At 37.8% G+C, this 24,358-nt stretch overlaps 4 protein-coding genes across 6 annotated transcripts; all 4 read left to right on the top strand.

Annotated features, from left to right (window-relative positions):
* The first annotated feature begins 3,051 nt into the window (after positions 1 to 3,051).
* On the top strand, positions 3,052 to 5,002 carry LOC109149152. The gene is made up of 4 exons (XM_019296814.1): positions 3,052 to 3,160; positions 3,241 to 3,318; positions 3,443 to 3,541; positions 4,698 to 5,002. Exons 1-4 carry the CDS (start codon positions 3,158 to 3,160, stop codon positions 4,776 to 4,778), a joined length of 261 nt encoding a protein of 86 aa, XP_019152359.1. The 5' UTR covers positions 3,052 to 3,157; the 3' UTR covers positions 4,779 to 5,002.
* Positions 5,003 to 6,478: 1,476 nt separating this feature from the next.
* Positions 6,479 to 8,391, top strand: LOC109149125. The gene has a single exon (XM_019296778.1). It carries the CDS (start codon positions 6,618 to 6,620, stop codon positions 8,298 to 8,300), a length of 1,683 nt encoding a protein of 560 aa, XP_019152323.1. The 5' UTR covers positions 6,479 to 6,617; the 3' UTR covers positions 8,301 to 8,391.
* A 7,448-nt stretch (positions 8,392 to 15,839) lies between these two features.
* LOC109149097 lies at positions 15,840 to 18,086 on the top strand. 2 transcript variants are annotated; one of them, XM_019296749.1, is made up of 3 exons: positions 15,840 to 15,947; positions 16,084 to 17,823; positions 17,893 to 18,086. In XM_019296749.1, the coding sequence occupies exons 2-3, from the start codon at positions 16,102 to 16,104 to the stop codon at positions 17,908 to 17,910; spliced, it is 1,740 nt and encodes a 579-aa protein (XP_019152294.1). In that variant the 5' UTR covers positions 15,840 to 15,947; positions 16,084 to 16,101; the 3' UTR covers positions 17,911 to 18,086. The 2 variants fall into 2 exon arrangements, with proteins under 2 accessions (XP_019152294.1, XP_019152286.1); XM_019296741.1 differs by having other exon boundaries at positions 16,084 to 18,086.
* Positions 18,087 to 20,997: 2,911 nt separating this feature from the next.
* LOC109149110 (protein NUCLEAR FUSION DEFECTIVE 4-like) lies at positions 20,998 to 23,143 on the top strand. Of its 2 annotated transcripts, XM_019296767.1 has the most exons (2): positions 20,998 to 22,071; positions 22,141 to 23,143. In XM_019296767.1, the coding sequence occupies exons 1-2, from the start codon at positions 21,179 to 21,181 to the stop codon at positions 22,934 to 22,936; spliced, it is 1,689 nt and encodes a 562-aa protein (XP_019152312.1). In that variant the 5' UTR covers positions 20,998 to 21,178; the 3' UTR covers positions 22,937 to 23,143. The 2 variants fall into 2 exon arrangements, with proteins under 2 accessions (XP_019152312.1, XP_019152304.1); XM_019296759.1 differs by having other exon boundaries at positions 20,998 to 23,143.
* Positions 23,144 to 24,358: the final 1,215 nt, after the last annotated feature.

Genomic DNA, 24,358 nt, shown 5'->3' on the forward strand with positions numbered 1-24,358 from the left:
AATAATCTAAAATCTTTTTTGATATTTTGAGCATCCTCCAATATATAGAGTGCAAATGAAAATTGAGAATTCATTTTAGCTATAAACTTTGGTGCAAGGAAAAAATATAGTGATAATTTGGTATTTATCTTATATTTTGAGTGTACATACTCTGCAATATTATAGCAAATTATTTTGTGGACCCAAGTCCACCTTGTAAAAAATACACAATTTTACATAGTGAATGTTCATAATTTTACATACTAAATATTTACAATTTACTTACTGAAATGTTTACAATTTGAATTGTAAACATTCAGTATATAAATTTGTATATTTTGAACCCGGATCCACCTCTCAAAGAAAGTGGACTTGGGTCCACGGTATAACTTTCCCAACATTACAAAGTGCATCCTGTGACACACACACACACACAATTGTATTATGGTTCCGTTTGGAATCTTGAAAAATATTTTACGAAAATGATTTCTAAAAAATGACTCATTTTTTTAGTTAATTTTCTGAAAATAAACATATTATTTGTTGTAATAATAATAATATGTGGTGATGGTGGTGATGCGGTGGTAGTAGTGGTGGTATGGTGCGGTGGTAGAGATGGTGGTAGTTGTGGTGGTGTTGGTGGTCTGGTAGTGGTGTGGTGGTGGAGATGGTGGTAGTTATGGTGGTGACGGCGATGGTGGTGGTGGTGGTGTCGGTGTTGGTGGTGATTGTGAATTTGTGGTTGTGGTGGTGATTGTGGTTAGACCTGGCAATTATGGACACGACCCGTTAACACGACACGAAAATAACGAGTTAGTGTTTAGCCTTAACATGTCCCGGGTCGTTAACGGGTTGACCTGTTAAGGACCCGTTATGTTTCGTTTCTTAACGGGTCAACCTGTTAAACCTATTAAGAACCCGTTTAACCCGTTAATATTATCGTGTTAACCCGTTTACACGAACCCATTTACACAAACCTATTTAGAACCCGCTAAGAACCATTGTCATGAATGAGATTACAAAAGATATCATGAACATGAGTACATGACTAAGGATGAATTTACTACATTAGGCTAAAATCCTACACCAATTATTGATGCTCAACAATATGAAGTTTGAATTTTTATTGTGTTCAATTTTATTCTTGATAGTACTAATTCACCCGGATATCGGTTGTATGTACTAAATATAAAATATATGTATGAACAAGAGGAAGAACACAAGAAAATAGCTCAAATTCCCTTTTCATTAATGTTGTGCTTGTATGTCAATCTAGAGAGAAGGAGGAGGATAATGGCTTATAAAGAGAGAGAGGGCCGAAAGATGGCCAAATGGCCCCCCTGCCACAAAGGGCTTTAGGCCCTTTTATAGGCCTAAGGTGGTGTGTTTGACCCATCTCGGGTTTGACCCGTCACCTTTGACCCTGACCCGTAGGTCAAAAACTCGAACCGCGAGACCTCGACCCGACCGCACACGGACCCAGGGTATATAACTTATCAATTCTAAAACTAGCATGGACTTCTTTAATTATGATTTTTTGATGTTATTTTATCATTTTATGAATGTTATAAATTGAATATTTTTTTAGTTTGTTTGATGGATTTAATTGTAGATTTTATTTGTTTTATATATAACTTAACTTTAAATTTTTTTTTTTTAATATATTAATAGGTTTAGTAGGTTTAAATGTGTTTCGTGTCCTATCGTGTCGACACGACCCGAAACCTATTAACAAAATGTATCTATCGTGTCAACCCGTTAACAAATCGTGTTCATGTACGTGTTACAAATTTAAACCCGTTAACCTTATCGTGTCGTGTTCGTATTTAGCCTTATCGTGTTCGTGTCATTATCGTGTAGGCCCGTTAACGAACCCGTATACACGAATTTCCAGTACTAATTGTGGTGCTGGAAATAATAATAATTCAGAAACTAACTTAAAAAAATAAGAGAGTGAAGAGAGATAGAAAAATATAGAATCTAGAAAATGTCTTCACTAGAAAACTCAGAAGATATTTTTCGCCAAATTAGACATATTTTCCGTTGACCAAAATGAATATTTTTCTTTGACTTCATTTTCCTTGAATACCCAAACACGGTAAAATTTAGAAAATTACTTCCGAAAGTCATTTTCTGAGTTTTCAAATAGACCCAAATACAATTTACTAATCATTGAATGCACTTGTGTAGTTCTACTAAGATGTACTTTTAGAGTCGTAGAGTTTGAATGCACTTGTACATGTCATTGCGTGCAAGTATATGTTTGCATAGATCATTGAATACCAGGGGCGGAGCTACAGTGGGAGCAGTTTCCCCCACTCACCCCACCCCCAGCCAATATATAAGCTTTATATATATATATATTTTTTGTACATGATTAAGTATAAGGAAATAGATAATTGTTACTAAACGATGTGATAGATCTTGGCAAGGTAGTTTTTTTTACTGCTTTTCTTTCCACTATGTGGTTTCAACCATGCTTTTTATGCTTTTCTTTTCACTATTATTAATAGTGTAAAATATTAATAATGAGCCTATTGTTTGCGATTGAGATCGGAGGCGGTGGTGGGGTGCTCGACTTCATGTTTATTCTCCTCGTCGACAGCGGCAGTTGGAAGTAGAGCAAGCTGGCAACTTCCGGCGATGGCGGCTGACCAGCGTTGGCGGTAGTGAAACTTGGCAGTGGCGCGACTGGACCTCTCCTCCGGCCTTCCTCTTTCGTCGTCGAATGAATGACTGGTTTGGTTATTCAATTAAACTGTTAAAATGGCTGCCACATCTACAAAACAAAACACGTCTCTGCCAAATCACCTCAACATCACCAAGTTATTACTTATAACTTGAAGGCTACCTGTAAAAAAAGGCTAGGCGAGCAAATTTTTTTAATTTGTGCATCGAATCATCACTTATAAAAGGTCAGGATGTGACATAACATATCGCAATTGGTTCATGGTACGATCTACTTAAAAAAAAAAAAAAAAAAAAAAAAAAAAAAAAAACTCTTATTCCTTTTTTACTTGGGAGAATTGGAGAAATATTTAAAAAAGGAAAAAAAAAAAAAAAAAAAGTAAAACTTGCTCCAAAGTCCAAAAGTCGGTCATCTTCGCATATAGGCGAGAGTCGTCGACCCAGACACCCAGGCAAGCCACGGAGAATCCGGATTCTTTCTGAAGCGAAAATGGTAATTCTTCGAACTTCGAACTCTCATCTCCAAATTCAACTTATTGATTCAACTCTGATTCTCAATTTCACGAAAATTAGGTCTGCTTGGCATGTCTGTTACCGCTCTTCCTTGTTCCAATTGTCAACCTTTTGCCCCTTCTCTTCGATTTCTTCATGGTAAAAGCTCCACACGCATCTTTCTACATATGGCTTTCAAAATTTATTGTTGGGGTTTCAAGATCAAGGCTTGGAATTGTTGGGTTTTTGTTTAAATCCTACTTTTTTGTGATTTTTTTTTCAGGCAAAGGTTTACAGATTATTTGGGAAGGAGTATCAAAAACCTGCAAGGGTTCCTCCTGCTTGTCCGTATAAACCATCGGCCACCAAACCCAATAATTCAGTAAGTAATATACACAATCACGTTTATGTATGTCTTCAATTAGCTGTTGGACCTTAATAAAAAGGTTTATTTTGATCAAATTTACTAAAAGTTTTTATGTGAAGTTATTGAAATTAGTTTACTTAGGGATATTCGTTTTGAATCCATTGGCGGCCGTCTTTTTGGTTTCTATTCGAAAACATGTTTTCAGAGCATTAAGTCTTTAAATTCTCAGTTATAATGATGAAATCTGCAAGCACAGGGAATCAGTTTGGCTTATGAATGATTCAAGGTTCCTGTTTGTTGAAAATAATATACAGATCTTTAATACTGAAGAATCAAATGCACAAACTCACAGTCACAGATCCTTTAATCTTTCTAGCAACAATAATCTTAAGTTGGTTTTGTTCATACATTCACACTTTTCCTGAACTTGGTGATCTCCTTGGCTTGTTTTGTCCCCCATTTTGACGCACTTATTACTGTATAATGGTAAAAGCCGTTATTGCTTCTTTCTGCTTCTCCTAGTAATCACTTGAAAGAACAGACACCAAATTTAAGGCTACATATCCATCCAATCGTTATATCGTGCACCAGGGCATGGACACAATGCATTGTGCGCCCTGGCCCAAAACGATATCGTTTTTATAAGTTGTGTGGGGAGTTACGCGACGGACACCGTTTCGTCCGGTCAATCCCGTTACAGTTTTTTTTTTTTTTTTTTTTTTTTTTTTTTTTTAACACTTGTGTTTTATATGTATTCTGTTAAGAGTTTATGTGTATTCTACTATACAATTCTGTACATCCGAAACAGAGAATTTTTTTTAGAAGTTAACGGCAGAAACGGGAAACGACGTCGTTTTGGCCAGGGTGCACAATGCATTGTGCGCCCTGGTGCACGATATAATTTGCCATATCCATCAATTCCATGTCATGTATCTTTGCGTTTGGGGCAATGATGCAGGTAGTGAGGTTCTAACTGAGGCTTGTCTATTGCTGGTTGAAAACTATTTCCAAACCCCCTCTATGGCTTGGGTTTACCCCAAGCCTTAGAGATTTTTTGGACGGGCTTTGTTCTTTGTCTTCTCTAAAAGTTCTACCAAAATAAAATAAAATCCATGTCATGCTAATATAATTAGATCAGTAAATAATCAAGGATCTCCTGCTTGTTTTATAGGTTTCAGAAGGACCTTCTCCTATAGACCAAGATCCTCACAGGCAGATATCGGCTGGAGGTGATGATGGCAAGCGTGAATGAAAGTTTTACCATTTTATGTGAAATTATATGATATATTTTCTTCTGTATGTTCATTTTCTATTGAACACAAGGGAAAAATAGGTGTAAAAAGACAAAGTAAGATTTGTGCAACATGATGTGTACTCTGTTAGTCTGAAAAAGCTACCTGATAACTTTGATTATAATAAGAATTGTACCCCAATCTTGAGTGAATTCATCTATCTTATTGTGGGATATGCTCACAAGAAGGCCAATTCTGCAAAGTGTTCTTAATTTTTCTTTGAATTAGTCAACTAGTTGAGTTATATTACAGAACTTATCACTTTGATTATAGTGAATAGGCTTTGTGTGTGGCATACCCTTTTTGCGCCTTAGCATTCACAACCTCCTCATTTTACAAGAAATCCAAGACTCCAGGAAAAATTCACAATCACTATCCAACCCTGTCTTGTGACTGAGTCGGTAAATGATCACAAGGAGGTAAACCAGCCTAGAATTCGAACTCGTGACTTTGTGGTTACAAGTTTATGTCTTTAGCTATCTTGACTGGTGTTTATAGTATCAACTTTTTGAGATCCAACATAATGTGGGTATGTCGTGGATGCTTAACACCCTCACTCTCTAGTCTGTACCTTGATCATGCTTATCCTGAGTAGATGAACTCTTCAAGACAAATACAGTAGGCACTGATGTTTTGCAAATGAAGAGCATTATCCCCAGCAAAGGACCCATCACTAGCAGTCTGACGAGTACCTAATGTTCTGAAAAAGTTGGATTATTGCCCAAGGTTGATTGTACCAGAATATATATGATCAATTATGAGTAGTGTACCCATGATTTTCAAAATAAACTAGTGTTGCATACTGACTATGGTGTCTCTTTCGTACTAAAATCACTTTTCTTTGGGGAGGGAGTTATCTATGCTAAGTAACCTGTTGGGCGGAGGCGGCAAGGCCAAGTCTAACACCCGGCGGAGGGAAGATTGTTGGGTGAAAACTGATAAAAGCACTAGGCGTTTTCAAATATATAACCACACTAAGTTTTGATTAATCCATTCGCAAGGCTCCAACTATAGAATTCGTTTAAAAGAAATATGTTTTTTTTTTTTTTCTCATTCAGACCACATGGGTTTGGTCTGATCTGGTGCAAGGCTTAATTTTAGCAATCATTATTATGTGGACCATACAAATAATGTACATTTATTACATAAATAATGTACTTTTAATATATTAAAAATGTATATTATATTTAGAAAAAATACATTATTTTGTATAATGTACATTCAGTATATAAATTATGTACTTTTAATATATTAAAAATGTACTTTTTGTTATAGTTCACATAACACTGTATAGACCATGGTCCGCACAATTTTAGTCTTTCTGAAATATAAAATATTACATGTACTTCATTTTTTCACTCCTAATTTTTTATTTTGATGTAAACACTTGTATTATGACCCACATGGGAAAAAAAAAATTTTTGGAAGTTCATGAGCAAGATGTAAATCATGGTTACTGAACTGCTCAATGAACTCCCCTTACTTTGAGATTGCTCCCACACTGCTGCTGGTGAGACTCGATCCCCGATCATTCTTCCAAACTTTCACCTCTATAACCACCAGTTGAGCTGCCCATGCAGGTTAAAATTGCTATTGCATGATTAAACTGTTGCCGGACTCCAGATTCCTAGATGTCGCATCTATGCAACTAGCAATATTGTTTAAGACTAATGCTATTAACAATTATATCATTCTTTCATATTTACAATTTAATTAGTTTTTTATCCCTTATATATCTTTGTCCTATTGTTTGTCTTTATGAAGCTACTCGGAAAAAAAAAGTGTGAACGGAAGAAATAATGGCGGTGGCTGAGACTAGCGGTTGGATGGCCGCCACGGGAAGCTTTAGCCTCCACGTCCTCCGCTCCCGGCTATTCATGGCATTCGCTTCACTGCTCATCCTATCCATGGCGGGTGCGAGTTATCTGTTCGGAATATACTCAGGGGAGATCAAATCCTCACTGGGCTACGACCAGACAACCTTAAACCTGCTAAGCTTCTTTAAGGATTTAGGCGGCAACCTAGCCATCATCTCAGGGCTAATCAACGAGGTCGCCCCCGTCTGGTTCGTCCTCTCCCTCGGCATAATCTTCAACTTCTTCGGCTACTTCATGATGTGGTTGGCCGTGTCGGGGCGCATCGCTAAGCCCAAGCTCTGGCAAATGTGTTTCTACCTATGCGCCGGAGCAAATTCTCAGTCGTTTGCTAACACCGGCGCGACGGTGACCTGCGTCAAGAATTTCCCGGAGGGCCGCGGGATCGTATTGGGCCATCTTAAAGGCGCGATTGGGCTGAGCGGCGCCGTCATCACGCAGCTCTACCACGCTTTCTACGGCGGAGATGATCCACGGTCTCTGATTCTCCTCATTGCCTGGCTTCCCGTGGTTGTCACCTTTGTTTTTCTCCGAAATATTAGGATCATGAACCCGGTTCCTCAAGAAAACCACCTTAAATTCTTCCACAATCTCCTCTTTTTGTCGCTTGGCCTCGCCGGGTTTCTCATGGTTATAATCATTCTCCAGCAGAAACTCAGCTTCAGCAAATTTGGGTATGCTATAAGTGCTACTATAGTACTACTTTTGGTGTTTTCTCCGATTGTTCTTGTGGTTAGAGGGGAATATAAAGTGTGGAGAAGCAAAGAAAAGGCTCCGGCGATTGAATTAGCAGAGCCTGGAGAGGCAGAAACAAAAACCCACCAAGAAAACTCGGATTCTTGGTTTAATAATGTGTTTAGGCCGCCGGAGAGAGGAGAAGACCATACGATCCTACAAGCGCTTTTTAGCGTCGACATGTTGGTTCTTTTCACGGCGACGACGTTTGGGGTCGGTGGGACGTTGACCGCCATTGATAACTTAGGGCAAATCGGTAAGGCCTTAGGGTATCCTTCTTCCAGCATAGCCACATTCGTGTCACTAGTGAGCATATGGAACTATTTAGGCCGGGTCTCCTCCGGCTTCGCCTCGGAGATCTTCTTGGCCAGGCACGGGTGTCCCCGCCCTCTCATGCTCGCCGGCGTTCTTCTCCTCTCCTGCCTCGGCCACGTCCTCATCGCCTTCGGCGTCCCCAACTCCCTCTACTTCTCCTCCATGCTAATGGGGTTCTGCTTCGGCGCGCAATGGCCGCTGATTTTAGCCATCATTTCTGAGCTCTTCGGGCTCAAGTACTACTCCACGCTGTATAATCTCGGCGCCGGAGCCAGCCCTGTGGGGCTGTATATACTGAACGTTAGAGTGGCGGGGCATTTGTATGACAAGGAAGCGGTGAGGCAAATGGCGGAGAAGGGGGTCACCAGGAAGGCCGGAGAGGACTTGACGTGCGTGGGCGTGGAGTGTTATAAACCGGCGTTTCTGATCATCACGGCGGCGACGTTTGTTGGGTGCTTGGTTTCGCTTGTTTTGGTGATGAGGACTCGGGAGTTTTACAGAGGTGATATATACAAAAGATTCAAAGAGGAAGCTAAAGATGAGTCTGCAGCTACTTAAGGCAAATATAAAATGCTGGATTATATTATTGTAATACTAAGCATTCATATTTCATATGCGTGTTACTCAAAGTGTACGTACACTTCCTTGGAAATTCTATATATGATTTTAATTTTAATAAAGAGAAAATCGCACTTTTCATTCATCAATTAGTGTCCTATTTGCAATGTTATCCTTATTTTTCAATTTGGACAGATTTGGTCCCTCAATTAGTCTTGTTCAATCGCCTCTTAGCCCAGTGCTCATGACACGCTACGGAACCTCCACCGTGCCAGACGTTAGTCAATTTAGTCCTTCTGTTTATTAGTTAATCATCCTAAACTCCGTTTACAACATGGGTATTATAGGAATTTCACTTAGCATTGATTATATCAACCTCATTTCTTCTCTTCCTCCACCCGATCTGCCATTTCCTCCAAAGATCAAGCTCCTTCTTCTGAGCCAATACAGCTCGACTATCGCCAACATACATAAACATCCTTTTCCCTGAGCCCATTGAAGATTTTGGCTTTTTAGCGAGGCATCATCTTCCAAGCTGCACTCGCTGCTCAGATTGACACTACTAATTGTTAACTCGTTCTGCTTCTTAGACCCAACGACCCAATCGGGTTCTTTGATTGAAACCAACCCTTTAATCGGAGCTACTATTGAGTTTTGCCCCTAGTTATGGTTTTAGAGATGGATTGTTGGAGAACTCAAATCAATTTCCCTTTTCGTGATCTAGATCGGAGCGCAAAACCTCCATGCGAGAAGCTCTGTTGGAACTGATAGGAAGAACCCTTCTTGAGAGGACTCAGGACCGGAAAAGATCCCCCGATCGAGGAGTCCCGACAAGTATCCCCACTCAATCTAACCGGACATGAAGTCACGCTCTATCGAACCAGAGCTGTGTATGAAGCCGGAGCCTGGCAGCGGGCCGGAGTGGATTGAGTTTCTGGGGATTGGTTGCAGAGGGATGGAAGCAAAGGAGGTGGAACTCTCGAAAGTAGAAGAGCGATCGATGCTATTGTACGAATAGATGTCGACGAAGGCGGTGGAGAGCGGCGTTGAGGTGTTCGCACTAACAGAGGCGCCGGATATTGACCGGAACGTTGTCGTTTCCTCCGAGTGAACGTTAGATGACGACAGCCGCGCCACTTCGGGAGCATAGCAGAAAGAATGATCCAAATAATCCAATGGGTCCGATATCACCACTTGGAAATCCTTTGGCCGCCGCGCTTCCATGGCGGCACCGCCGCCTGTGAAACAAACGCTCAGTTTACCAACACCGTTCCCCATATTATAAAAACAAAAACAAAACCTCCTAGTCCGAGGTTAATAACAAATCAAAGAAATGAAGTAACTTTCGATTATTTCTGTCAAAACCCACCAAAGCTCACATGCCCATATCTTTAAAAAAAATGGCGATATACTGATTTCCGAATTCCGAGTGTGAAGCTAAGATGAAGAAGGAGAAGAGGGAGAAGGGAGGGGGGAGGGGGTAGCGTTGACTTTTGAGTGGGGTCTTTTCTTTAATAAAAAAAATAAAAAATAAAAGCATAGCATAAACTTTTTATTTTTACAATTTCGGCTATGTGAAATTCCAATAATACTCATGGTCTAAATGGAGTTTAGGGTGATTAAATCACAGAAGGACTAAATTGATTACCGTCGCACTAATTAAGGGACTAAATCTGTCCAAATTGAAAAGTAAGGATAACATTGCAAATTGAGTACTAATTGAGAGGCCAAAAGTGCGATTTTTCCTTTAATAAATGATTTTGTATGCCCCTCATCTTGCTCACTCCTTTTTTTGAGTACTATTAACTCTTTTACAATGGCTCTGTTTAGCAGAGCTTATTTAGGAGCTTATAGCTTATTTTAAGCTACTAATAAGCTATAAGCTCTGTTTGGTAATGTTCCCAAAATAAGTTCCTAACTTAAAGTAAGAGCTTATTTTGGAACCCTACCTTAGGTAGCGTTTCAAAATAAGCTCCTAGCTTCCTAACTTTTTTTTTCATCTTTATCCTTATTATTTTAAAGAAATGACATAATTTACCCTTCTCAATTCAAATCCTTTTCTCTTCTCCTTTATCCGCAATTTTCACCACAAATATTATTATTATTATTATTATTATTATTATTATTATTATTATTTTGAGATTTGCAACAATATTGTTACTTCATTATGAGATGCTAGATCATGATTATGTTAATAGTTTTATTTCAAAATGTTAATTTTTTTAAAAGATAAAATGTTAAATTTTAATATGTAAACAAACTAATTTAAATTTTATGAAGATGTCCTTTTTAGTCTTTTTACATTTATCAGCTTATCAAAAAGCTAATTTTACCAAACACTTTCAACCATAACAACTAGTTTAACAGCTCTTCACTTTTCAGTTCCGAACTTATAGTTTTTCAACTTTCAGCTCATTTTCAGCTTTCAGCTCCTAGCTTATAGCTTTTCAGCTAGGTTTGCCAAACAGAGCCGTAGTATATAGCAAATCAATTGTTATATCATGGATCATGGTCCACCATGTATTGTTAGGTAAATTATACCATGGACCAAGGTCTATCTTACCTTGCGTTGTAGACCCTAGTCTAAAAATAACTTTCAGATTTTATATCTATAGTTGACACATTATGTACATGCACTTAATAGTTTATGTACATGTAGCTACCATATTATGTGCCAGCAATTATCAAGTCAGATTCTAGTTTTTGTACCTGTAGCTACCATATTATGTGTCAGCAATTATCAAATCAGATTCTGTATCTATAGTTGACACATTCTGTATATGCAGTTGATAGTTTCTGTACCTATAACTATCATATTATGTGTCAACAATTATCAAGTTATTATTTTTTTTTTTTGAAAAGATCAAGTTATTTGTTTACATGTACAGAAATTGTTAATTGTTGGTACAAAATATGTTAACTGAATGTACATAATTTTTATATAAAAGTTCACAATGCAATATGAACTTTGATCCATGGTATAACAATTGACATTGTTAATCCTGATCAAAAAATTAAGTGTCTACAATAAATTTATTATGTGTGTTCTGGTCCAACTCAGTGACCCATATTAATAAGTAAATAGGTCGAGTTAGTCCATTATAATATTTTTATTAAATTATTAAATGTTGGCAATTTATATCCTACACCACGGCGCGCGTTGCACTATGTGCCCAGATGCAAAACGATGTCGTTTTAATTTTTTTTTTTTTTTTTTTTTTTTGAAATTTCCCGCCCCAGTGAATGGCAGTAGTTCTTTCTTTAAAAAAAAATCGCTGTTCAAGAATGTACATAATGTTATACTAGAATACACATAATTGTATACATGAATGTACATAATTATATAACAAAATATACATACTCTTTTTAAAAGATAATACACATAATCTAACATAATACATAATAAACATAAACTTTTAACATAATACACATCAACTATTAACATAATACACACAAATTTTCTGATTCGGATGTACATAATTGTATAAAAAGAATGTACATAATTGTATAAAAAATGTACATAACTGTATGAACCAATACACATAACTGTATGAACCAATACACATAACTGTATGAACAAATACACATAACTGTGTGAACAAATACACATAATCCCAGCAACTTCCTACCGCGCCTCTCAAAACGACGTTGTTTTGGGAAGCGCGCGGCGCGCAGTGCTATGTGCGCCATGGTGTAGGGTATAACGATTGTTAAATGTTAATTCTATAAATTAATTTATATTATACAGGTAGGGCTTTATATTACTCCGTATAAAATTTATAATAAGTCTATTGATTTATATTAGTTTATTTTATTTAATTTCTTAAAGCTATTATAAAGAATTATTACATATCTATCTACAATCTACATACAATTCTAATAAGAGCCAATAATTATAAGTCCTTAACTGAAACAAAAAAATGTTGGGAGTATTGTTTTTTAAAATGAATGGTTCATATTATTTTGATTTTAGTATTTTTTTAATAATTTTTCTTATTTACCCTCTATTATATTATTTTCTTCCCTTAAATAACCTAAATTCCGTTAGTATAAACTTTAATAACGAAATATTCCGTTAACTATTTATTATTTTTAACTTACTTATTAAGAGTTGGCATAATTGTTAAACATATACTACGAATATGTTAAAATATATTTTTAAAAATATATAATATAAAATTTAACATAAACTTTGTTCAAATAATTAGTCCGGCTAAATACATAACATTCAAAGTTAAGCATCAAAGATTATAAATCAATAACTTTAAAAAATATTTGATTTTTATGCATTTTATAATAAATAAAAAAACAAATTTTGGTTAAGTTTTTTTTTTTTTTTTTTTTTTTTTTTTTTTTAACTAATCTTCTTTTTATGCAATAATGTTTTTATCGATTATCACACAAAAAAAATCAAAGTTTACAACACGTTATCAACACGAGTGCGGTAAATCCTTGTATGAAAATCACTTCGATTGCGTGATCTCATATCTTCTCCTTCCTATCAGCCCTCACAAACTTCATGAATGCTTTGTGCATTACTAGTTTTATTGGTCAAACAAATCAAAGTTTACCTAATAATTAATAACCCATTATCTAAATAGCTTCAAAAGAATTTAAGTACTTTTACATTTTTTTTTCATATTATACTAATATTTGTGTTTAAAAAAATATGACTAACTCAATATTTTTTTATTTTTTTTTTGTGACGATGAAAATTTATAATCATTATTTGAGGGTGTGTACTAGATAAATCATGCTTTATTGTAATAGTTTATAAACCACTTTGAAAAAATTATGTGTGACATGTTCGATTGAAAGTCTATATGTGTATATATATATATATATATATATATATATATATATATATATATATATATATATATTATATTTTGAGTGATGAAGAAATTGTGAATTATGAATTGTGAATTAAATAAATCTAACTTTATAACCTTAACCGATGAAGAATCATAAAAAAAATAAATTAATTTAAATAAAAAGAGTACTTTTGTTGAAGGTAAAACATGCAGAACTTGTGGATAAGTGTGGCGCATTATATTTCGGACAGCTTATCACATTAAACCTCCACGTAAGAGTCCACCGTTACTTATTTATTTAGGCATGCAATATGGTCCAATTGTCCAACCCTCAGCTCGCTCTCCAACATAAGCCTAATTAATTCTGGTCGTACATCCCCAACAGGCAAATTATTGGGTGAACCATGATACATATAATAATGTTATGTGGATCATAACAAAAAGTACATTTTTAATATATTAAATGTATATTAGTTTTGTACAGAATATACATTATACAATATAATATACACTCAGAATAAAAATAATGTACATCCCCCGATTATAATGTACATTATTTTTGTATTGAATGTACATTATTTTACAGTAAATAAAATATGACCCACACAACTTGTGTGGACCATGATCCACACAATAATAATTGTTCCCAACATAAGTAATTGTTATACCATGATATGATTCATATTGCATTGTAAACTTGATACAAAATTATGTATCTTTAATTAATACATTATATATTTACAGTTAATAGTTTATGTACATTTAAACAAATAACTTAATTGTTATTGATACATAATATGATAACTACATATACAGAAATTATCAACCGTAGGTACAAAATGTGTCAATTATAGATGTAGAATCTAACTTGATAATTGCTGACACATAATATGATAACTATATGTATAGAAACTATCAACCGCAGGTACAGAATGTGTCAATTATAGATACAGAATCTGAATGTTATTTTTGGATCATGGTTTACATTAATGCAAGGTAAACCCTATTTCATGATATAATTTGTCCAACATAAGCCAAAGATCTTGTGGTCAAGTAGCATAATTGTGTTTCTCCCAAATTGAAGGTTATAAGTTTGAATCCCAGTGGACTCATTGATTTTTTGTGCTTTAATTGATTGAGTATCAGAGTCAAAAGTATTCAAAAAAATGTTACTATTAAAATTGTATAAATTCTACCAAATGCGGTATGTAAAATATTAAAAAAAATATAAATTCTATCCATCCAAAAAAAATTATCCATTTTGTAAGATACATAATCAAGTGATGTATTTCTTTCATCTTTTTTTATATATAAAAAAAACCATAATACATGTTTTGAAAATTTTTCTAATTGTGTTTATATAAATCTAGTAGGTTTTAAAGGTATTTTACATAATAAAATTATAAATGATAGGAAAAAGGGACAATCTTATTAGGATAGAATATTTTAGAATTGATAGAGTACAAATTTACCATTTCAAAGAATAATACTACATATATTCATTCTTCCAAAAAGTTGAACCTCAACCCGATAGAGCATCTGGGAAGATGTAAATCATGGTAACTCAACTGAATATGAACCACAGAGGCTTGAGAGAGTGCTCCCACACTGTGGCTGGTGAGGCTCAATCCCTGATCATTCTTCCAAACTTTCACCTCTATAACCAGTTGAGCTACACATGCATGCATACTACATATATTCATGAGTAAATACCCAAAATAGTCCATCGACTATAGCTAAATTCACAAATTGGTCCTCAACTTTCAATTTCAACCAATTAAGTCATTAACTTTGCAATTTTAACACAATTTGGTCCTCTGTCTGTTTGATCGTTTGTTGACTGTGATTTTTGATGATATATATGTAATTTCATGGTCCATCGTCGGGTTTTTAAGGTTCCGGTTGCATTTCCAGACCGCACGGTTACATTTGAATCCACTGCCGAAAGCAATCTACCAAATCCGGTTGCCTTTCTTCATCCTCCCTTTGGATTCAATGTAGTTGAGTTCGTACCAGAGCGAAGAAGACGACGTGTTTCCGAACCGGTGCAACATCATCCTGGAGGCCTCCACGTGCTCCGACGAGAGCTGAAGGTTCTTCTGGAGATCGTCGATCACGGTCAACAAATAATCAAATAGATGGAGGACCAAATCGTGTCAAAATTGCAAAGTTAAGGACGTAATTAGTTAAAATTGAAAGTCGATAACCAATTTGTAAATTTAGCTATAGTCGAGGGACCATTTTAGGTATTTACTCTATATTCAATTTCCATTCTTTACAGTGTGATATTCTCTGGTTGATATGATCTTGATAAAATTTAGACTTTTTTTTTTGTTCTTTTCTTTTTCCACTAACAAAATTATGATGTATATGAAGAGTGTCTTGTCTATTAATTTTAAAATCACACTTTATGTGATCCCGTCTCACGGATTTTTATTCGTGAAACGGGTCGAGTCAATATGTAAATGTGATATTTATACTAACAAATGCAATACTAAATATTACATTTCATCTTGATCCGACCCGTCTCACGGATCTTTTAACACAATTTTTTGCCTTAATTTTATTTAAATAAATCATCTCAAAAAACATAATACGGAGTACTATTTTTATATGAACAAATAAAAATCAGCTTCTTACACCAACTTATACTTTATCCAATTTGATAACTGAAGAGAACCTTTTAATTAATGAATTTTTATCTACCTAATATAAGTCAAAGACACGTGTTAGAAATGATCGTTCCCTTTTTCAACTCTTAGTTACATCTCTACCATTCAACTCAAGAACTCGTGTGAAGAATCGTCACCCAGATTCCCGCTAGAGCTTAGAGGTCTGTTTTTCATTTGCCTCTAGACATGGAATCTGTTTACTGAATCTTGGAACCCATTTCTGTTTTTTACTATAATTACTGAATCTCGAAACCCGTTTCTTGTTTTAGTATAATTTATGTTTTTTGGATTGTACAGATTTGGAACATACCGACCATGTGTATAGACGAAGGTGGTTGGAGGGCCATGGGCAGATTCGGCCGTCGCATAATCGCCGGCCGGTGGTTCATGGTGTTTAGTTGCCTACTCATCCTGTCGGTCTCCGGTGGAACCTACATATTTGGGCTTTACTCCGAGGACATTAAGAAAACCTTAGGCTACGACCAGACAACCTTAAACTTGATTAGTTTCTTCAAGGAATTGGGAGCGAATATCGGAATAATTTCCGGGCTAATTAACGAGGTAACCCCACCATGGGTCGTCTTGCTCCTAGGTGCGGCCATGAATTTTTCCGGCTACTTTTTTATATGGCTGGCCGTTTCCGGCCACATAGCGAATCCCCAGGTTTGGTGGATGTGTTTGTGCATTTGTGTCGGCGCAAATTCTCAGACTTTTGCTAACACTGGAGCCTTAGTCACATGTGTCAAGAATTTCCCAGAATCTAGGGGGATTGTAATCGGTCTCTTGAAGGGTTATGTTGGGCTTAGTGGGGCGATTATCTCACAGATATACCATGCTTTGTATGGAGATGACGGGAAATCTTTGATCTTGCTTATTGCGTGGCTTCCGGCCGTGGTTTCCGGTGTGTTCCTAAGAACTGTTCGAGTCATGAAGGTTAATATTGGACAGGCAAATGAGCTTAAGGTGTTCTATAATCTTTTGTTTGTGTCGTTTGGTCTGGCAGGGGTTCTTATGGCTATCATTATTGTGCAAAATAGGGTTACATTTAACCGGCTAGACTACGTGATTTGCGTTTCGATTATTGTTGTTTTCCTGTTTTCTCCTATGATTCTGGTTATAAGAGAGGAGATGATGGTATGGAAGAGAAAGAAGGAAATGTTGGGTGATCCTCTCACATTGAGCATTAGAGAAGTAGGGGATAGGGATAGGGATAGGGATACACGAAAGAACGAGGCGATAGAGGCAACGATGACGGTGTTGTGGTATCAGAGCGTGTTTAGCCCGCCCGAGAGGGGCGAGGATTACACGATTTTGCAGGCGGTTTTGAGTGTTGATATGTTGATTTTGTTCACTGTCACGATCACGGGAGCGGGAGGGACCTTAACAGCTATAGACAACCTAGGCCAGATTGGGAAGTCGTTGGGCTATCCGGACAAAAGCATCACCACATTTGTGTCACTAGTGAGCATATGGGGCTATCTTGGGAGAGTGGCCTCGGGTTTTGCCTCCGAGATTTTCTTGGCCAAGTACAAGTTCCCAAGACCCCTAATGCTCACATTAGTACTCCTCCTCTCCTGCGGTGGCCACCTTCTAATCGCATTCGGGGTTCCCAATTCTCTCTATGCAGCCTCGGTGCTGATCGGGCTGTGCTTTGGGGCGCTGTGGCCGTTGATATTTTCAATCATATCAGAACTATTCGGCCTCAAGCACTACTCGACATTGCTCAACTTCGGTGGGGCAGCGAGCCCGGTTGGAGCTTACATATTCAATGTGAGAGTGGCTGGTGTTCTGTATGATAAGGAGGGCACGAAACAGATGGAAGATCAGGGAATAATCAGACAGCCCGGGGAGGACTTATCGTGCACCGGGGTGGAGTGTTTCAAGCTCGCTTTTCTAATAATCGCTGCATCCTCGTTCGTGGGATGCATCGTTTCGTTAATTCTGGTAGCTAGAACAAGAAAATTCTACAGAAGTGATATATACAAGAGATTCAGAGAGCAAGCAGATCCTCCGGTAGTAGAACCCGAGTCCACCACGATCACGGGCATGAATGCTCCAATGCCTCCTTCTTCAGCTCATTATTCACATAGGTTTTGCAAGAACGGTGGTAGAAGAGAAGATTGAAAAAGGGTCATACATATGTTTTATGAGCTTTAGATTCAATTATACTATGTAATATGTAGGACTTGAAGCAATGATGTTTCTGCTCATTTTAGTATATTTATTACCACTTTGGATCCACTGTATACTATCTGTTAGTTTCTGGCTTAATAAAACAAGATCATAGATTCATAATCAAAGATTGCCCAGCCCGGCCACTGCAGGTTTTTAGCACTAACTGCTGAATCTAGTCTGATAAAGACTATTCATTACAAACTATGGGAAAAAGGCCATTGCCATGGCCACATCCTATTTCTCCACGGCATTGCCACAGCACCAATCGTTATACCGTGCACCAGGGGCACATAGCAATGTATGCCCCCGCATTTCTCAAAACGACGTCATTTTGTTAAGTTGTGTGGAGAATTAACACGACAAAAATGTATGTATATTCAGTTATAAAATTCTGTGTTTTCAGTTATAAAATTCTGTGTTTTGAGATATAAAATTCTGTACATTCGAAACAAGGATTTTTAGACTTTTAAAAAAGATTATGTATTTTTAGGTATAAAATTATGTGTTTTCAGGTATAAAATTCTGGGTTTTTTATTATATAATTCTATACATTCGAAACATGGGAATTTTCAGTTATAAAATTCTGTGTTTTCAGGTATAAAATTATGTGTTTTCTATTATATAATTTTGTACATTCGAAACATGGGGATTTTCAGTTATAAAAATTCCGTGTTTTCAGGTATAAAATTTTGTGTGTTTCAAGTATAAAATTATGTGTTTTCTATTATACAATTCTGTAAATTCAAAACATGATTTTTTTTAAGGAGTTAGGGTCCGTTTGGAAAGCAGGAAAATGACTTCTGAAAAATGTTTTATGGAAAATGAGTCATTTTCCAGAAAACATTTTCCTTTCCCGTGTTTGGTTGCATTCTGGAAAACTGTTTTTCTGTGTTTGGTTCATTTTCTGGAAAATGAGTAAAATTATATAATTAAACATTTTAATTATTTTATTTAGAATATTACAACATGTATAATAATATAATAATAATTTTAAATATAATAAAAAATAACTAATAATATATCAAAAATATTATGGTGGTGGTGGTGGTGTAGTGGTAGTGGTGTTATTTGTTATATAATAATAATAATAATAATAATAATAATAATAATAATAATAATAATAACTGGTGGTGGTATGACGGTGGTGGCAGTGGTGGTGATGGTGTGGTGGCGGTGGTATGGTGGTGGTGGTGGCGGCGGCGACAGTGGTTGTGGTGGTATGGTGGTGGTGGTGGTGGTGGCGGCGGCGACAGTGGTTGCGGTGGTATGGTGGTGGCGGCAGCGACAGTGGTTGCGGTGGTATGGTGGTGGCTGCGGCGACAGTGGTTGCGGTGGTATGGTGGTGGTGGCGGCGGTGGTGGTTGCGGTGGTATGGTCGTGGTGGTGGTGGTTGCGGTGGTATGGTGTTTATGGTGGTAGTCGTTGCGGTGGTATGGTGTTGGTGGTGGTAGTGGTGGTGGTGTTGTGGCGGCGGTATAGTGGTGGTGGCGGCGGCAGTAGTGGTGGTGATGGTGGTAGTGAGGTGGTGGTGGTATGGTGTTGATGATGTTGGTGGTGGTGTGATGTTGGTGTAAAAGTTGGAAAATGACTTCCCCTCAAAAAAAAGGGGAAGTCATTTTCCTCCAAAACAAGCATATTTTCCAAAGTCAACGAAAAATGATTTCCGTTGACTTGATTTTCCAGGCACATCCAAACAGTGGAAACTTGGAAAATGATTTCCAGAACTCATTTTCCAGGTTTCCAAACACACCCTAACAGCAGACACACAAAAAAGGTACAAAACGACGTCGTTTTGGGCCAGGGCGCACAATGCATTGTGCGCCTTGGTGCACGGTATAATTTGCCCCACAACACAACAAGGTAGTAAATCGCGGGTTGCTTAAGTAGCTAAGTGATCTATTTTCACACTTCTACCAACTTGGAAGCCCAGATGGCTAGATTAGAGCCCAAGGCCCCAAACTTTACCTTTGCCCCAGAGTCAGAGATAAATCGCCTAGGGATCCATCTCCACAGGACCACATCTCCATCAATTGACCCAAACTCTAACGAGCATCCATTATAATGGATTATTCCAATTTTTTTTTAGAATGAATTCTTCCAAAACAAGGAGCAAAGCTAGTGTGAGAAGAAAATAATTAAAAAAAAGAAAAAAAAACTCTCCTGCTAGGGGTTGGAATAATTCAGAATTGGTGGGACCCACCAATATTTACACCAATGGTGACAGCGCCTAGCGGGCGCGCCGGACAATCATAAAATATTATTTTTTTTTAATTTTAAATTCAATTTTCCTCTCTTTTTTTCCCCTCCCCTTCCACATTCTCTTTCCTAATCACTCTTACATTCTCCTCACATTCTTCTCAACTGATAATGTTGCTCTAAGGAGCCCTAAGATAGATGTACTGCCGAAATGATGACTTTAGGCCATTGTGTTCTCCACGGCATTGCCACAATACAACAATACTCTTGTCCAAGAGTAGCTGGAGAAGGTAAATCACGAGTTGCTCAAGTAGCTAAGGGATCCATTTCCACGCTTCTGTCAACTTGGGAGCCCAAGGGCCCAAACTTAACCTCTGCCCAAAAGTCAGAGGTAAATCGCTTAAAGGTCCATCTCCACATTTCCGCCAACTTGGAGAGTTCAGATTGGAGCCCAAACGCTCAAATGCCCAAACTCTAGCCTAAGGAACCGTAAGATAGATGTCATGCCGAAATAATGACTTTAAATCAGGTGGTATGCCACTTGAACTAGCCCTGCGGGCAACAATCTTTTAACTTAATTTGTTTGGTTCTGCTGTACCTAACATTCTGAGAAAGAATATCGCACGACAACGTCCAAGATTGGCCGGTGGAAACCAGATTTCTTTTTACATCCTGTGATGATACTTAGTACCCACTTTCCCCTACCTTATGCATTGATTACTCACCCTAACTTGTTTAGGTTCAGCTTACATTTTAATCTGCATTTATATATGATATGAAGATTTAGCTCATTATACCTTCCAAGTAATGGCATATAATTGAGGACTCAAGTCCACCCTCCTAAAAAGTGTGGTCAATATAATCACTCAATTGTCAAGTCCACTTCATTCCACCCTGCAAAAATAAACCCCACAGTCCTATATATACATACCACTTGTACAATATTCATCCATACAAACACTTCCCAGTGGTCTCAGAACTTATCCAACTTCAATTCAAAGTTTCTTGAAAATTGAAAATCATGGTGGTTGCTGAGATGAATGGATGGAGAGGCATGGGGAGCTTCGGCCTACATGTCATCGCCGGCCGGTGGTTCATGGTGTTTGCCTCCCTTCTCATCATGGCCATGGCGGGATCGACCTACATATTCGGCCTCTACTCGGGAGACGTCAAACACTCTCTAGGGTATAGCCAAACAACGTTAAACTTGCTCAGCTTCTTCAAAGATCTGGGAGCTAACGTTGGGATTGTGTCGGGTTTGATCAACGAGGTTACCCCGCCGTGGGTGGTTCTGTTCATGGGAGCAATCATGAACTTCTTCGGCTACTTCATGATATGGCTGGCCGTGACTGGGCACATAGCCAAGCCTAAGCTATGGCAGATGTGTTTATACATATGTATCGGAGCAAATTCCCAGACATTTGCGAACACCGGAGCTTTGGTTACTTGCGTTAAGAATTTCCCAGAAAGCAGGGGGATTGTTCTGGGGCTGTTGAAGGGATTTGTGGGTCTTAGCGGCGCAATCGTCACCCAACTTTTCCATGCTTTCTACGGTAAAGATGGGAAAGCTCTCATCTTGCTCATCGGATGGTTACCCGCCGTCGTTTCCTGCGTTTTTCTCAGAACCGTCCGGATCATGAAGGTCGTCCGGCAAACAAACGAGGTCAAGATCTTCTACAAGCTCCTCTTCGTGTCCCTGGGCTTAGCAGGCTTTCTCATGATCATAATCATCGTACAAAATCGAATCACCTTCACTAGGCCGTTATACGCCGGGAGCGCCACGGTTGTGGTGGCTTTACTCTTTGCGCCACTCTTTATTGTCATCAAAGAAGAGCTCAATATCTGGGCAGCCAAACAAAGAGAGCTAAAAGTGAAAGAGGTCCCTCAAGTCAAAATTGAAAACCCACCACCGTCCGCAGAGCCGCCGCCGCCGCCGCCTGCGGCGGCGGCGGCGGAAACTCCATGTTTTAGCAATGTGTTCAACCCGCCGCCGAGAGGGGAGGACTACACGATATTGCAAGCGCTATTCAGTATCGACATGATCGCTCTTTTTACCGCGACGACGTTTGGGGTTGGGGGGACGTTGACGGCCATTGATAACTTGGGGCAAATCGGCAGAGCCTTGGGGTACCCATCGGAGAGTATTACCACGTTTGTGTCACTGGTAAGTATATGGAACTATCTGGGCCGAGTCGCGTCGGGGTTTTTCTCGGAAATCTTCTTAGCCAAATACAAATTCCCGCGTCCCCTCATGCTCACAATCGTCCTCCTCCTCTCCTGCGCCGGCCACCTCCTCATCGCCTTCGGCGTCCCTAATTCCCTCTACGTTGCCTCCGTGCTAATGGGGTTCTGCTTCGGGGCGCAATGGCCGCTAATCTTCGCCATCATATCTGAAATCTTCGGGCTCAAGTACTACTCCACGCTCTACAACTTCGGCGGCGGGGCCAGCCCCGTCGGCGCGTACTTGCTTAACGTGAGAGTCGCCGGACATTTGTACGACAGGGAGGCGACGAGGCAGCTTAGAGCTAAGGGTCTGGAGAGGAAAGACGGGGAAGATCTGACGTGTATAGGCGTGGAGTGTTACAAACTGGCGTTTCTGATAATCACGGGGGCTACGTTTGTTAGCGTCATTGTTTCTGCCATTTTGGTGCTTAGAACAAGAAAGTTCTACAAAGGGGACATATATAAGAAGTTCAGAGAGCAAGGCGGTGGTGCGGCGGTGGAGACTGCGGCGGCGGCAAATCCGTCGACGAAGCCACCGGCGCATGCTGACCAGTAACATAGGTGTCGGAAAATATGTTATACATTGTTTCCGGCCATCCGGGTATATTAAGCTTAATTAGATAGTAAATCCCAATTACATTATGATTAAGACGTCAATTAGGTTGGTTCTATTAACCAGTTTGATCATGCAAGCTGGAGGATACCTTGAATATAAATAACTAGATATGACAGCTGAATGGTTCTAGTTCAATTATTATTATTTTTGTTGAGTGAAGAACACAAAAATTCACTGTCACTATTTAAAGGTGTGTGTATATCTTTTTCTGATTGTGATAAAGAATTGCTTATAATTTTTTTTTTGTCAAATCACGAAGTGTTCTAAACCGTCCCTAACTATAAGAGGTACTTTTAATTCCGTATTTAGATTAATCCTAGTTTACACTGAGTTAGCCCAATTATAGAATAAAGTGCTAGCCAGATTGATTTTTTCGGAGTTTGAATTCTCAACCTCTTTTAAAAGACAAGAGTGTACGGCCACTCATTCTAACCAAGCTGGTTAATTAAGAATGACCTATAATTAGCAAGCTCAAACCATTAAGGCTAATAAGGAATTCCTGGAAATTGAATTTGTAATTTTGTAGTTTTAATGTCAAAATTAACTCAACTGGAATTGTCCAATTAATTTTAATTTTAATATGCTCAAGACCCGGGGAATTGAAGGATCTAAAATTAGAATGGAATGGAATGAGATATAAAGAAAAGGAGTTTGCAGTATCTTTTTGGTAATGGTGAGCGTCCAAAGCCTAATACTAACAAATTCTGAGGATTCTCAGATCAGAATCAGGGAACAGCTGTGAGTGATGAAGCTCCACACAAATCGGCTGCAGATGCAGATGCTAGCTAGCAGACAGATACCAGCTAGGGTTCTCACATCATGATGATAAGAACTAAGAAGTGATAACTGTGAAATACTCCCGTTAAATTTATTAGGTTGTTGACTTGATAATCACACAATTAAATTTTGAGTTCTAATCTAAAATTATTTATTAATTATTTTAATTTAAATTAATTAATTATAAATAATTTAAGTTAATTTATCTTTTTTCGTTGATTAAAATCATAAAATAAAATTTATTTTATATACACCTTCAAATAATAATTCTGAAGAATTAATTTCACTTTTGGTCACACGACTTTTGATGTTCTATCACTTTTAGTGCACAACTTTAAAAATTTTTAATTTTGGTGCCTAACTTTGTTATTTTTATCAGTTTTGGTCCTTTCGACCAAATTGACAGCGAAATGTTGCTGTATTTTATATTGTTAGGGGTAAAATCGTCACCCCAAGGAAACATCTTTAATATCTAAACAAAATCACTGTAAAATTATATCTATAGGTGTTTGATGATGAGAATAATGGGAAAGACGGGCAGAAATCAGACAGATCTATGCGATTTATAGTTTCAACCATTGGCAA

This window comes from Ipomoea nil, unplaced genomic scaffold, assembly GCF_001879475.1.
Source record: "Ipomoea nil cultivar Tokyo-kokei standard unplaced genomic scaffold, Asagao_1.1 scaffold0268, whole genome shotgun sequence".
In the NCBI taxonomy this organism is placed as follows: Eukaryota; Viridiplantae; Streptophyta; class Magnoliopsida; order Solanales; family Convolvulaceae; genus Ipomoea; species Ipomoea nil.